This window comes from Mandrillus leucophaeus, unplaced genomic scaffold, assembly GCF_000951045.1.
Source record: "Mandrillus leucophaeus isolate KB7577 unplaced genomic scaffold, Mleu.le_1.0 Scaffold840, whole genome shotgun sequence".
Taxonomy (NCBI): domain Eukaryota; kingdom Metazoa; phylum Chordata; class Mammalia; order Primates; family Cercopithecidae; genus Mandrillus; species Mandrillus leucophaeus.
This window is the reverse complement of record NW_012109142.1, coordinates 570346-585684: the sequence shown is the minus strand read 5'-3', so window position 1 is coordinate 585684 and position 15339 is coordinate 570346. Positions and strand designations below refer to the sequence as shown.

The window sequence follows — 15339 nt, the reverse complement described above, 5'->3', positions numbered from 1 at the left end:
TAGACCTGATGTAAATGACGAGTTGATGGGTGCAGCACACCAACATGGCACAAGTATACATATGTAACAAACCTGCACGTTATGCACATGTACCCTACAACTTAAAGTATAATAATAATAAATAAATTAAAAAAAAAAAAGAGCAGAGCTAAATTCTTTTAACTATCAGCCCAAATGGAATTTTTTTTTATGGGAAATGAGGCAGCTGGCAAGAACCCTACCTGAAAAGAAGTTTGTTCACCTCCTCATGAGGGTGGACCCAGTAAGTGCCCAGTGGCAACGAACCAACCTTGTGACCAAGGTCTTCAAACTACAATGTTCCAAAAGTACCCAGGATCACTGGGGCATTAAGGCACTAAAATAGGTTTTGGCATTTTACTGTGGCAACAAAATAATAATTTAAGCATTTTCTTTCATACATTAAGTTTTTTTCAGAATTCAAAGCTTCCCTTGGGAGTGTCTGTCTTACTTGCCATGGAGAAGTACCAGGGCTCTTCACCTATGTGTTTCCTTTTCCTTCCTTCCCTTCCTTCCCTCCCTCCCTCCCTCCGTCCCTTCCTTCCTTCCTTCCTCCCTCTCTCCTTCCTTCCTCCCTCTCTCCTTCCTTCCATCCCTCCCTCCCTCCCCCTCTGTCGTCTCTCTTACCCTCTCCTTCTCCCCTCCCCTCTTCCTCTCTCTCTCTCTCTCCTTTTTTCTTCATCAAGTGTGGCATCTCAGTTCCCTGGTTATGTACAATAGGGAAAGCCAAGTATAGGGATCTCTTCATTATTTTTAAATCAGTTAGCCAGTTTGTAGATTAAACACAGTAAAATTATAACAACAACAAAGCATTAGTGAGAAAATTAACAAAATATCTTTCACTGACTCTTTCTAACAGGTAAGCCCCACAGTCACTGCACTGAAGGAAATCCCCTTGCTGATCAGACTGTGGCCTGACAGCACAGCACCCCTCTTCTACATATAGCTCCATAAAGAGCAAAGCAGAGTATTTGGGTAGAGGAGATATGGGTTGTGGTTTCTAACACAGAAAATGGTGATGTGAGAAATGGGTGGGAGAAAAAGAATCTGCATCTTTAACCAACCTAGATAAAGACAGTATTACTAATAGACACTGGGACATATTTGTTTAGCATCCTGTGTAATGTTTAGTGCTTGTTTCAGTTTCTATTGCTATGTAACAAACCAGCCCCAAATCTAATAACACCATTTCATTTGCTCACAATTGTGTGTGTCAGAAATTTGGGCCAGGATGGCTCATCACTGCTCCAATGTCTGGGGCTTCAGCTGGGATTTTCTGTTAACTAGAGCTGGCTAAGATGGCTTAATTGAGGTCATATCTCTATGGACCTGATTCTGGATTTCAGCTGGGTTCTTCAGTTCTCCTCTATGTGGTCTTTCCATAAAGCTAGCTTGGGCTTCTTCACAGTACTTCCAGAGGAGAAAAACAAAATAAAAGGACTACCCTAAATTATTTGCGCATCAAGAAAATTAATAAAAAAAAAACAAACTCACCTGCCACAAAAATTCAGATTTTTTAATGCAAAAAGAAAAAAATTTTAATACATCATTGTCAGGAATTGTCAGTGACAGAAAATTCTATAGTACAGTGCGCATATATCCTGAAAGTTATATAATGAATTGCAATTGTTCATAAAACCACAGATGTGATCAAGATCTAATCATATTCTCTTCCTAAATAAAGAATGAAAACAGAAATGACTTTTTAAAAACAAATAACAGAGAAAACAGATGAGTAAAAACTTACAGGGCTGTACAAGTATTAGAAATGCTATTCTGTGTGATGACTACTATAAATGATAGCAACAGACCCAAAAGAAATTATAGCAAGGAAAAATATATTGGTTATCTCCTATTCAAAACTGTGGGAAGATTTAAGCTGGAGATTAAATAATATTGGATGAGCTCTTTAACTTTTTACATTCTAAACACAAGTAACAATGTTTCTAAAATGTCTACCCGGAGTAAGGAAAAAGGGTCACAGCCTTGTAATACAAAAATAGCATCTAACTTCAAACAAATGTGAAACACGGTAAAACTTTTTTGAATCCGAATGGAGGGCATATGGTTGTTTGCTGTATTATTCCTTCAACTCTTTTCTTGTTTGAAATTTTTCAAAATAAAAAGTTCAGTATCCATCCCCACCGCCCCCAACTGAGACTGATGCTTCTCTACTCCTAGGTCAATTACGAAGGGATGAAACTGAGATTCAGCACCCTCACCTCTCTTCCCTGTTGTCCCTCATTTCTTTTCTAACAGTCTTTGTCCAGTCCTGGGCACTAGGAAGGGGCTCTAAGAAGCAGGTACTGCTGCCACAGAAAGAAAATCTACCTAACTTCCCTGCTGTTCAGTTAATGGACAGATAGAACTCTTCTAACTCTGAGACCCTGTTTATACTTGTCTGTACTTAAACTAACTTATTTGACTCAACTTTCAAAAATAGTTCATCAGGATCTATATAGTGTTTTTCAGTCAATGAAAATCAAATGGGAACTATATGAAAACAAGTAAAACATAAAAGGAAATCAAACACTATGATGCTTTTTTTTTTCCAGGAAAAAATTACAAGATTGAATTTATACTGGATAATGTTGTTTGGGTAGAATCCAGAACTTTCAGTCTGCTGGCAGAGTCTGTCTCTAGCAGCAGCAGTGGCAGCAGCAGCAGTAGTAGCAGCAGCAGTGGCAGCAGCAGCAGCAACAGCAAAGCATCAACTGTGGGTACATATGCCCAGATAATGACTGTAGTAATTAGCTGTCTGATTGGAAGAATGTGGCTCTTGGAAATATTTATGGCTGCAGTTTCAACTTTGAAGATAACTTTAAGTAAGTACAGTCCATTAATACAGTATTTCTCCACATATTGAAGTACCAGTGTTTACTGGATAAAGGCTGTGTGCCCAGCTCTTCTGCATGATATCACTGTGTACACAAAGAGAAAGTAACAGCCTCAATGGCAGAGACAAGACAACCTATGGAAAATGTTATTCACTACATGCTGGTCTATAAGAATGTGGTGAAACAAGGCTGGGCACAGTGGCTCACACCTGTAATCCCAGCATTTTGGGCGGCTGAAGCAGGTGGATCACCTGAGGTCAGGAGTTGGAGACCAGCCTGGCCAACATGGCAAAACCCCATCTCTACTAAAAATATAAAAACATTAGCTGGGCATGGTGGTGTGCAACTGTAATCCCAGCTACTTGGGAGGCTGAGGCAGGATAATCTCTTGAGCCTGGGAGGTGGAGGCTGCAGTGAACTGAGATCCCACCACTGTACTCCAGCCTGCATGACAGAGCAAGACTCTGTCAAAATAAATAAATGAAATAAATATGTACGTAAATAAATACGTACTTAAATAAATAAATAAATAATGTGGTGAAACAAAAGTGCAGGTCATGTCAGAACTCTTTTTGAGTTGCAAGATGCAGTTTCTTAGCTTGAAATGATCTAGCTAGTAAAGTGATCACTTAACTGAGGAGTCCAGAAGTTTCTGAAACAGTTGGATCTAAGGACTCAAATGGTATCTTCTAGAACTTCTGTCTCTTATTCTCTTGGCTCTACTCTCTTTGGTGTTGGCTTCACTTCCAGGCTGACTCCTCACCACCCCCAATCCTCATTACAAAGGTACCCACCAACATCTTCTGCCAGCCCATCAACCAATACAGAAAAAGCTAACCTCTTTCCCAACGGTTCCAGAGAAAAGCCCCAAAGCTATGTCATTGACCTGCCTTGGGTCACATGCCCATTCCTGAACCAATCACTGTGGCCACAGCGTTCTAATTAGCTTGGCCTGGGTCACATGGGGTAAGGTACTGAGAATGGTGGAGGTGTAGTTTCACTAAGGATAATAACGGTGCTAGTACCAGAAATGACAGGCAGACAGAGACACTGAATATTAGAGAGATTAATAAAGGGGAGAGGTCTCTATATGATTAGAGATGATTGCAAATGTCATTGCATTAGGAACACATGAAAGTTGGGACTGTATAAAATGTGTAAGATTTGGAGAGGGAGGGAAAAGGCACTCAAGAACAGGGACATGATAGGAGCAAGGAAAAAATGACAGTAGAATAAAACATCTTCAGTTATACATGTTTACCACAGAATTCCTCATCATTTCCTTACAAACATACTTTTCCAGCTACCCCTTCTCAGTTAATGCCTTGCCATTTTTGCCTATCCTCCATATTGCTGTCAGATTTAAGGTCACGTAAAGCTAACAGTAATCTCAAATCCTCAACTATTCCTCACTACATGCAAAAAACAGTATCAACGTCAAAGACCTTGAAACAGTTTTGAAGACTGCCTCCTTTTACCAAATCATTTCCAGAAAGAATTCTCTCCATCCCACATATCCCCTATATCTATACCTTGGCTGCCAGCCTCTAATCACCAAGGTTACCTCTCACAGCATCCTTCTAGGTCTTGCTCAAATTCCACCTCATCCAGCAGGTTTCCCTTCTTCCTTCCCACTCTACATTTAATTCTCCTCTCCCTTGGTCTCCAATTGCACTTTGTGTTTGTATCATTATTATAGTCCTTTCTGTAATGTACTTGTATTAAGCTTATATTCAAATATATCTTCCTCACCAAATTGTGAGCACTTACAGGACTGTATGCCTTACATATTATAAGTACTAAAAATGTGGTTTGATTTTAAATCTTGAAAGTGAAAGTTGAGTCTTTACCTCTGACTTAAGGGGAGATGTTGAGTAGGGGTATTGTAGGCAAATTGTAAAGAGTTTTTATTGGAATATATTAATCAGTTTTCAGTTCATTTAATGAGGGATAGTTTCTGACAGTTTAGTGAAAAAAATCACATAAGAGATACTGTATAACAAAGTTGAGGAAGAATTTGAGGTGAGGTAACAATTTAGAATAATACTAAATCATATTGAGCAATAAAAGCCAAGACTAGATTTTAAATTTAAATATAAAGGATCAGGGGACATAGCAAGGCTGGGTCTGGAAGTGACAAAACAAACTGCAGGCTGAAACAAACTACTGGGGTCTCAGGAACAGCCAGAAAACAAGAAGAAGGAAATCCTTTCTTCTCTCCTAATGGAAAAAATTAACTGGAGTCCAGTGGTCAAAGGAGAAGCATGGTTTGCAGAGACCTTGTCCTGGCCTCTTATAGCTGAGTATAGACAGGGGGTTTTACATTACTTTTATGCCAGTTTTCTTGTCTCCAGAATAGTAATAAAAGTAAGACCAATTGTTTATTTTATAATAGAATGACAAGCATTTCTTTAATTCATTTTATTTTTTTTCTCAGAAGCATTAAAATACAAGGTCTAATTAGCTAAGTATTGCTCAATATATATTTGTGAATTTTGCATTGCCTCATTACGTGCAAAAATCTTTATTGACTCTCATCCTGCTTACTCCTGACAACTTTGGTACTTTACCAAATTAATATAATTCTGTTCTCAAATAATTAGTAAACGATGTAGCTCCTGAGATTTTTCCAGGAACTTTTCCAAATAAGAAGATTAATCAATGGCTTCTCCTTTGCTACTAAATAAACTACCATTTTTCAATTAGAATATAAGATAATTTAAACACTATTAATGGATTAAAATGCTGGGTTCTTTTATAACTTTGCATTCTGAACTAATAATATATTACTTTTAAGAGGATCATGAAGTTTCACTAAATTAAAGATCTTATATTTTAAATGTGCATTTTTGAATGTGAAAAATAAAAAAATCTTGTATAAGCACCACAATCTATAAATTTCTACAAAAAAATTACTGATTCTAACATTAAATGGGTAAACTTGGAAATACTGCTAACTATACCATAAAAATGATAAAAGTTAAAATTAATGAAATATATTTTAAATTATACTATATGCTATTATTACTTAAAAATTGTTGTGTATTGTTTTCATTTTTCAGGAAGCTACTAAAGGACTGTTCTGAAGAATAGGCTGAAAACAAAAATATAAGAATTATTAGCTATTTTTGGGGGCAACAGACAAAAGTCTATAGCATTTTCATGAAAATATACTAAAAATATTTTTATAATATATACAATGTACTAATTAGCTTTAAACACTAAAATCAGATTTCTTCAAAATATAAATTTGTTTTGATTCTTTATATTGGTATGTTCTTATTTCATTTCATTAAACTTCCAGAAATCTGTTATTTGGAAGTAGATATGACACCTCTAAGTTATTGTACCAACAAATTCTAGAATCCTTTAAATAATGGAAAGAGCTTGTCAAGTTCGGATTTAAGAAGCTCTTTACATCAGATTGGAAGCATTTTAAGTATTCTTTTTAATACTTGCGGGGGGGGGGCGGTTCTTATTTTCTCTATCCATTTATAAGGCTTTGATTTCCAACAATCTAAGCCATTCTAGTTTCTAATGATTTTGGAGAGACAAGATTGTTTTCACACAATCAGAGATGACAATCTCATCTCAGATTTTTCACACTGAGTTGCTGTCTTTCAGATTCACAGTAATCCCAGGAATCCTAGACTGTCCTGTATTTCTGGATCTGCCAAACACTGGCCAATATCCTAAGAAAAGTTTTCTTGTCCTTGGAATGATCTTTTGGAATAAGTCCAAACTTCTTCTCTGCCTACCCCTCCTTCCCACTCAAAACTGCCACTACTAAGAGCATGACTCCCCTCAACCCCAGGCACCAGTTGAGGGTTGAGGGGTTCCCTTAACTGGTGGATGCTTATTCACTGTTTCCTGGATGAATGAAGCATAAAGTGTGGGGAAGTCAACAACAGAACAGAACAGACTTATTTTCAAGAAGATAAATTAGAGAATGCAAAAAAGCTACAGACTTAGTTAACCGAACTCTCTAATACTATTGAAAATAGCAATTCTTTACTCAGAAAATTCTAAAGGGAATACTTAGTTTGACAGAACTCCTAATAAAGACATTGAAGCCATATCCAGAGCCTTCCAGCAAGTGACACTCAGCAAACATTTGGGACAGCTGAGAGAATTCAACAAAGCCCATACCTTTATCTCTTGTATACCATTTCCTAGTACATTCACTTCAGATCATTGTTAATCTTACTTAGCAGAAAACATATAAACACTTACTAGGTGGTAAAATCAAATATCTCGGTATAAATGTGGCATTTCATTCATTTGAGCAGTATCTATTCGGTGTTCTAGTAAGTAGGAAGGCTACAAGAAATAACATGCTATGCCTTCCCTCGAAGAGTTTTCAGGATATTTGGGGAAAGAATGGAAACAGACCATTTCAATACAACATGGATCACTGTCTCAGGGAGAGACAGACAGAGAGACAGAGACAGAGAGAGGGGGAGAGAGAGAGAGAAAGCATGAGGTTGCTAGCAATATGGAGGCCTTAAGCCTTGTTCAGGAGAGCAACCTAGAAGGGCAGTCGAAGAAAATTGGGAGAGGACCACTGAAGGCCTAGGGGCTACGGAAAAAGTTCACACGAACAGCTGGAAAGGAAATAGTCACAACTTTAAAGGAATTGCAGGTAAGTGATCCCTGACAAGGTAGTCCTCAAAGTAATACATGAAAGCCCCTTCAGGAGGAACATTTGCCATGTCCAGAGAGCATTGATACTTGATTGTACAGCACCAGGTAACACAGCACTTTTATACTCCTCTCAGTTCCAACCCTGGTGGAGTGAAAAACCTCTGTTCCTGGGATAGGGAGAGGGAAAGAGACCCAACACGGGCCATTTCATGCTAAGACTTAAAAATCAGTCTTCCTAAAGCAAATCCAGTTTACTGTTCATTCCATGATACTTCCTTTCTGTTAGAAAACTAAATTCCAAAAACTGCAATTCCAGCATCTATGGAACAAATTCCTACATTTGGGTTCTGGAAGAGATACAAAAATATTCTTCACACAAGAACATTGTAAAAGCCATAAAATTGTCCACCATCTGTATTCTTTTCTTACCTAAAGGTTTAATTCAGCCCATTGGAGTTTTTTTGTCAAGATATTTTCTGTCAGTTTTTAATAAGGAAATTTTCTAATACAAGTTATATGGCAGTAAAAGGAATTTCTAAAAATTGTTTCTTAGCCACAGACTTTGTTAAAAAGTTCCTGATTTAACTGCTTTAGGTTTCTGGCTGTCTGCTTTTTAAGAACTTTCTAGAATAATCATAACATATAATTGCTTATTCCAGATAAATTACAATTTAATTACTGCTTTTAAAAATGTTTGAATTATTGGAATCCATGGGCAATATGGCTTCCCATATCCCTTATTCATATGCTAAGCAACTTTTATTTTTGCTTTTAAATTTTTTTGCATTTAAATAATATTTCTCTGAACATTCCTGTCTTAGAAATTAATGTTTAAATTCTTAAAATATTTTTTATTGTAAGAAGTGGCTATCTAGCTCTTGAACAAGTAATAAAAATCCTTTGGTGTGTGAATGCTCTTCTATCTAAGACCTGAAATGTTGGTGAAGTAAATATGTTGTTCCAATTTTGGTCAAAGTAAGAAACAGAGAATAAGAAGTTAATAAGAATAGCTTCTTGTATTTCTCATGGTAAGAGAAATGTTTATATCTTGTACTACTCTCTACTCTTTCCTAAATTCCATCACCTTCTGATCATTGCAATGACTTCTAGATGGTCCATCTGTTTTCACCTTTTATTCATTTATCCCCAAAAGTGCTATTTAAAATACCCCTAGCACTAATAATAACAATAATCAATAATAAAGGTTTATCACATGTTCACTACATGCCAGACACTATGCTGTGTGTTCTACATGGACTCTCTCCTTACAGCAATCCTATGAGGATAACCTTATTCCCTTCTCCAAATGAGGAAACTTGAAATGTTGAAAGGTTAGGTTAAATTCCCAAGTTCACAGAGCTACTAATGGTAAAGCTGGGATTCAAACACAGACAATTTAACTCCAGAGCCCAAATTCCAACATTTAATTGCTTCCCACTTTTCCTCAAGCATGGGCAAGTGCTTCATTGGGTAGAGTTTTTAATCCAAATTCCTGTTCAAATTCTTGGTTTATACTTTACCACTTCTATGCCCTCAGGCAAGCTCTTAGTTTCCCTTATTCTCAGTTTCTTCAACTACAAAATGTGGAAAGTGTGGTATCTGAAGACTGATGGTATCACATATATGACATGTAACACAGTGCCTACAGGCGGTAAAATGACACACTCTTGTTTTTATTTCCATAATGTGGCCTATATCATGTCAATCCCTGGCCCAGTAAACCACTGGGCTTCTTATTACCCTGTAACAGTGCCTGGCATGTAATAAGCACCCTGTGAGTGCTAAGTATTAGAATTATTGGCTAGGCACAGGGCCACCTAGAACAAAGGCAATTTCCCAGCTTCACTTGCAGTGAGAGCGATCAACTTCTGTGCAGTGGGTTACAAAAACAGACATTATCTTGTGGCATATTCTAGAAACTGCTAAAACAGCTATTATGCATCCCTTTGCCCTTTCTTCATCCTTTCCTGTTTTTCCTGCTACATGGAGCAAGATGGCTCCTGAGACCTGGAGGATAAAGGCCAGTGCTTTTTACTGCTCCATAACTTGTGTTAGAAAATCTCCTTACTAAAAATCTACAGAAAAATCTTGACCAAAAAAAAAAAAAAAAAAAAAATTCCAGTGGATTGAATTAAACCTTTAGGTAAGAAAAGACTAAGATGGTGGACAATTTTATGGCTTTTACAATGTCCTTGTGTGAAGAATATTTTTATACCTCTTCCAGAACCCAGAGAGCTCAGCTGAAAGGAGTCTGGGCTCCTGACATTGTGGTGCCCTATACCAGCCCTGGCTCCTTCAGGGTTTCATTGTTATTTGGTGGTTATCCTAATCCTAAAAGATGCATCTCCCGCTTTCATCAGATATCTGAGATGGCAAAATTTGAAAGGAACAAGGGAACAGAGAGTTAATCCTTCCTAATGGGAAAGGTGGACAATGCCAGGGTTATAATACCCCATGCATCTTTGAGTTACTACCTATACCCTCCCAAATGGAAATGCTTAAACTTTAATCTGAGACCGGGCGCAGTGGCTCACGCCTGTAATCCCAACACTTTGGGAGGCCAAGGCAGGCAGATCACGAGGTCAGGAGATCGAGACTATCGTGGCTAACACGGTGAAACCCCGTCTCTACTAAAAATACAAAAAGTTAGCCGGCGTGGTGGCAGGCACCTGTAGTCCCAGCTACCCGGTAGGCTGAGGCAGGAAAATGGAGTGAACCTGGGAGACAGAGCTTGCAGTGAGTCGAGATCGTGCCACTGCACTCCAGCCTAGGCCACAGACTGAGACTCCGCCTCAAAAAACAAAACAAAACAAAAAACAAACAAATAAAACAAACAACAAAAAAAATACCTTTAATCTGAATCCATTATGTGTTGGGTTGGGGAACTACTGAAACAGTGGGAGGGTCTTGACCTTTTTCTAAGCTCATCAGTGGGCATTTTCAGCTTCCTCATGATGGTAGTAACTGCAAGGAGTGTTCAGTCTCCAGTGAAAGAAATACTAAAATTTATTCCCCCAATTTCCCCTCCTCAGAGAGTAGCTACAGACACACTGTAAGACCAAATAGGAAAAGTGTGCCATAGGGGACATAGTAGGTACAGCTACAAACCTCTTATTGCCTTACTTGCAAGTCCTAATACAGTACTGTAGTTGTTATAATTCCATCATTCTGAAATTAGGAAGATGGTCATGGAAAAACTGTTCTAAGAACGCTGTTCACCCATGAATGCTGACTTTATTAGATAAGTTTTTTTTTAGGTTAAGGACTATGTATTCTTTCAACTTCTCTGAAGTGCTTAGCACACACTTTGCCCATGGTGTTAAATAAACTTTCTAATAAACCAATGATTAGGTAGCATAATGAAACTTTTCCTATCCTAGCTTTTCGAGATTAAGAAGTCTTTTCAAAATATTACAGAAATTGCACTTTATCCTGACTTACAGCCTTAATGTTTGAAGTAGCAGTGTATAAAATTCACACCCAGTTATAGACTGAGTAATTATGGTTGCTATGGTAATGGGCTCTGTGCCTATGAGCAAAAAAAACTAATTCCTTTTGTGCAAGATATTTATGACTGTGCCTGGCTACATGGCAAGAGTATTTTCCTTTGGTTTTTCGTTACAGTAATTTATGCATTTAGGCAGATGATCCTTTATATATATAAATTCTATAAATTCTTAGGAAGAAAAAATTAATTTATTAAGTTCTTCACATCAAAAATTTCTAGTATGATTATGAGTTCAATTTTCAAGTGAAAATAATCCTTAAAGGATTTAATTTCAAATAAGAACTACAGTATAAAATATAGATTTAAGTTAATTTTCACTGTATGAAATGTACAGTATACATAGACTAACTCCTTTAACGAGAATTCTGGCATGTCTTAAAGGGCCATAGGTGGTTAGAGGGAGATCCCCAAACAAACAATTCAAAATTAAGAGTTTAAAAAGCAACAATCAAGACACATATCCTCCTAAGTGAATTTGAATTGACGGACACCAGAAAATTTAAAAAGGTCAGTTACTATGAAGAAGGCTGTGCCTTAACAATATTTATATTAATCAGATAGCAAAGTACCAAAGTGACTTAGAGGAAGGAAAATAGTAAAATACAAAAGACTAAGTTAGCAGATCATTTTGCTATCCAGATGTGCTGAAATTATGGACACTGAGAAGAAAGAATAGACAAAACTTGGCAACAGATCTTGTTATGAGATAAATATCCCATGAGTGGTATATAAAAGCCTGGAGAGAAAGGGGAAGGGTTGTAGGTGTCCTAGTTCTGACAGCTGCTCTTTCATCCTATGCCTTTAAAACAAAGGGAATAAAGAAGGTAGAAGTAGGGGTATGGAGGGTTGAATTCTGGCTTTCCCTCCCTGTTTCCCTTTGTTAATATATTGCTAGTAAACATGTCTACTTCTGGTTGCTGATGACATAAAATTCACCTCTATTTCCTGGAAGCACTATTCCATGTTGTGAGCCAAAGGGGATTGTCCTGATCTTGAGGATAATAAATCTGTTTGCTTTAAAGCTTTCACCAATTTTATTGCTGTATTTCCAACACATTTCCACATATGGTATGATATTTAATTTGCAAAAGAAATCTGTAAAGCAGGAATTACTAATGTAATTTTGCAGATGAGAAAACTGAGGCTTAAACTTGTTCAAGGTCAAAGTCACGACGTCTGTCATGCTGTAGCTCAATGAATGAGTCTCCCATTGTTTCGTGTTGTTTTATTTCTACTTTCTCAATCCATGTACAAGATAGATTATGTTACAAACTACTGTTTTATGTTGGTTGTATGAATTTCAATACATTTACTGTTAGAAATAACAAAAGGTCTTAGACTCCCAGATCCTGTTCAGATCAACCCTACTTCATTCATAATATAGCTGAACTCTGTTATAAATCTAATAACGATGTGGACATTAGCCAGAAGCATGATGTTGCTGAACCTCACTACTGAACACAAAATGAGAATTCACCTCTTTTCATTTGAATGTATTTCTACTAAAATATATGAATTATTTTTCTCGATTTCTATCCAAGCCCCTTCTGAAGAAACCTGGTTAACTCTAAATTGTTACTAAATCTTGAGTCTTCCTGTATTTAGCAATAAAAGTTACTGCTAATTGTAATAACAATTATGAGGAAAAATTTATTTAAATGCTTCATAGAAGGTTAATTTTCATGTAATAGAAAAGAAATAAAAATGCTGCTTCAGACTGTTTGATTTCTCTATTAGGCAATTGACCCTAACTAGTATATGGTGATTTTGAATATTAAAAAAGAAGTCATAATTTTCCAGAATACTGAAGTTTATTATTTTGAAAGCAAGTAAAATTCCCCAGTGGGAAGATTAATAAAACAATTCATTAAAATTCTCATCAGAAAATCCTATGCTTTAAATGTATCTGCTCAAAGCTGTCACTCTATGAATGGCAAAGCTTTGTTTTCCTTGATCAAGAAATGAACGTGACTTTATGATCTGTATTCAACTGTGAACAGCTGCTCATTAATAAAAAGCCATTAAAGTTCAAGTCAGAACAGCAGGTCTAAAATTGTGTTTCAGGGGAAAAAACCCACCCTTTGGTGAAAAGCCAGGGAACTGGGTTGGGAAAGATCTGGAACAGAGGGCTGTGTTTGCAGTCTGCTCCTACCTCCTGGGCCAGGTCAGGTGACAAGGCCAGAGTTAGCCCCAGCTGGAGAACTCAGAACAAAGCCTATGTAGGCTTTGAAAGGGGAGAGTAAGTGGTTGGCTGGAGTTGATAGTGTGAATAAATCAAGCTGGTAATTGGGCAGAGGCTGATCAGAAGCTTTAGAGTGAGCAAAATGGTTGGACTCAGAGCAGGCAGAATTAACTATATTCCACTGAGTAAAAGAAATTCATATACCAGGTTCTATCCCTTATGTTCCTCCCATTTGACATTTGGTGGTTCCCTATTCCCACTCCACACAAGCTTTGGGGAGAGGACAGGACTTAAAGTTGCCTGTTTCCAAGAGGTGGTCCCTAAACCCAAATCCAAATTATTGACTTGTGATCCCAATTATGGACTTAACTATTTCACAAGATGATTTTAAATATTATTTTATAGTTATTACTAAAGTAAATTTTAAATTTGCAGTCTTTAGCGAGTTTTGTTTTCTGTTTGTTTTGCTATTGTGTTGGGAAACAAGTACTCAGTAACTAGGTGTTTCTGGAAAAGTATATACCTTTCGTTTTGTTTCATTTGGAAAGGCAAATTTAATAAAACTGAAGAATCAGGAAAAAGAAGAAAATATCCTAGGGCATAATAAATCATCTAAAGCAATCAACTCTTTAAGAAAAAAAATTTAAAACATGTTTATATCCGAATATAGGTTATTTTGGATTTATTTAATTAATTTATTTTTTTGGTCTTGCTCTGTCTCCCAGGCTGGAGTGCAGTGGCCCAATCATGGCTCACTGTAGTCTCGACCTCCTGGGCTCAGGTGATCCTTCCCACCTCAGCCTTCTGAGTAGCTGGGACTACAGGCACGCGCCACCAAAGCTGGCGAATTTTTAAATTATTTGTAGAAAGGGAGTTTCGCCCGTTGCCTAGGCTGGTCTTAAACTCCTGGGCTTAAGCGTTTCTCCTGCCTCGGCCTCCCAAAGTGCTGGTATTACAGGCATGTGCTACTGTGCCCAGCTAGATAATTGGATTTTTTAAATAAAAAAAAAAAATAGAAATTTTGTATTGAAATTTAGACATTAGAATGCTAGAGATTAAAGTTAAAGCAGGTGTTTAACGGACTGCCAGGGGCTGCATGGCCTTTGGGAAATGCAGTTATCGGGAATGAGACTGTAGTAGTGCAATAGTAGTGCAGTAGTAGTAGTAGCCGCAGTAACGACTATTATCTATTAATGTTTGCTATGTGCCAGGCTCTGTGCTAAGAGAGCTTTGCAAGCATTACTACAGCATGAAGTAATGCTTCACTATTATGGCTGTTTTACTGATGAGGAAATTGAGGTGAAGAGATTAAATAATTTTATCCAACGTTACACAGAACCATTCCAGAGCACGAGTCATAAACACATCTTTCCCTTCTTGGAAATGAAATTATTAATAAAAAACGTGGTGCAAATTCGAAGGAGGACGGTGGTGGTAGATTATCACAAAGTTAAGTTGGTAGGTGGTGGCTGGGTCAGGGTGGGAGAACAAAGGCAGTTGTAGTAAAAAAGAAAAAGAAAAATTAAAGGCATATAAAGATAAAGGCTTGTTGAGGAACAATTTGCATAAACTGATTTTGGCCTTAGACCCTATTCACTTCTCCCTCACCAGTCACTTTGCAACTGTGGAGCATAGTATTCTGAGGGTCCCCTGCACATAATAACCAAGGACTCGATCCTTTTCATAGCATACAAGATAAAAAGAAGAATCAGGCTGCAAAGAGAGAAGCACTGAAGGAAAGAACATCTCAGGTTGAAAGAAGGGCAAGTCCAGGGTGCATGTGAGGAACAAATGCATGGACACGGTGAAGTGCCACTTCTTAATTTCTAGTTAAACAAAATTCAATTAAAAAATACTGGGAGGAGGCTACGTCCTGAATTAAACTCAGCATTCCGCATCTTTGAGGTGGTGGAAAGACTGAGAGGAGGGGGTCTGTCTAGCCGCACCCAAATATTCCTGAGACAGAGGGAGATCCCGCATTTATTGAAATGTATCTTCCTTGGTCGCATCTGATAGCGGGGTTCTGTGGGTTGAGCAGAAAGGGGCTCGACTGGAGGGGAGGCGCTCTGCATAGAAGGAAAGTAGAGACATCTGGCAGAACCAGGCGCTCCGAGAATAAACAGTCAAAGCAGCCCGCAATGGTCCCAAAA

At 37.6% G+C, this 15339-nt stretch overlaps 1 protein-coding gene across 1 annotated transcript in view; it reads left to right on the top strand.

The window, feature by feature from the left end:
• Positions 1-6176, top strand: part of PKHD1L1 (polycystic kidney and hepatic disease 1 (autosomal recessive)-like 1) — a 168118-nt gene extending 161942 nt beyond the window's left edge. The window contains exons 76-77 of the mRNA XM_011968382.1: positions 2574-2843; positions 5918-6176. Coding sequence (XP_011823772.1) covers positions 2574-2843; positions 5918-5928 — 281 coding nt within the window. The 3' untranslated portion in view covers positions 5929-6176. The remainder of the gene's footprint in view (positions 1-2573; positions 2844-5917) is intronic.
• The last annotated feature ends 9163 nt before the right edge of the window (positions 6177-15339 follow it).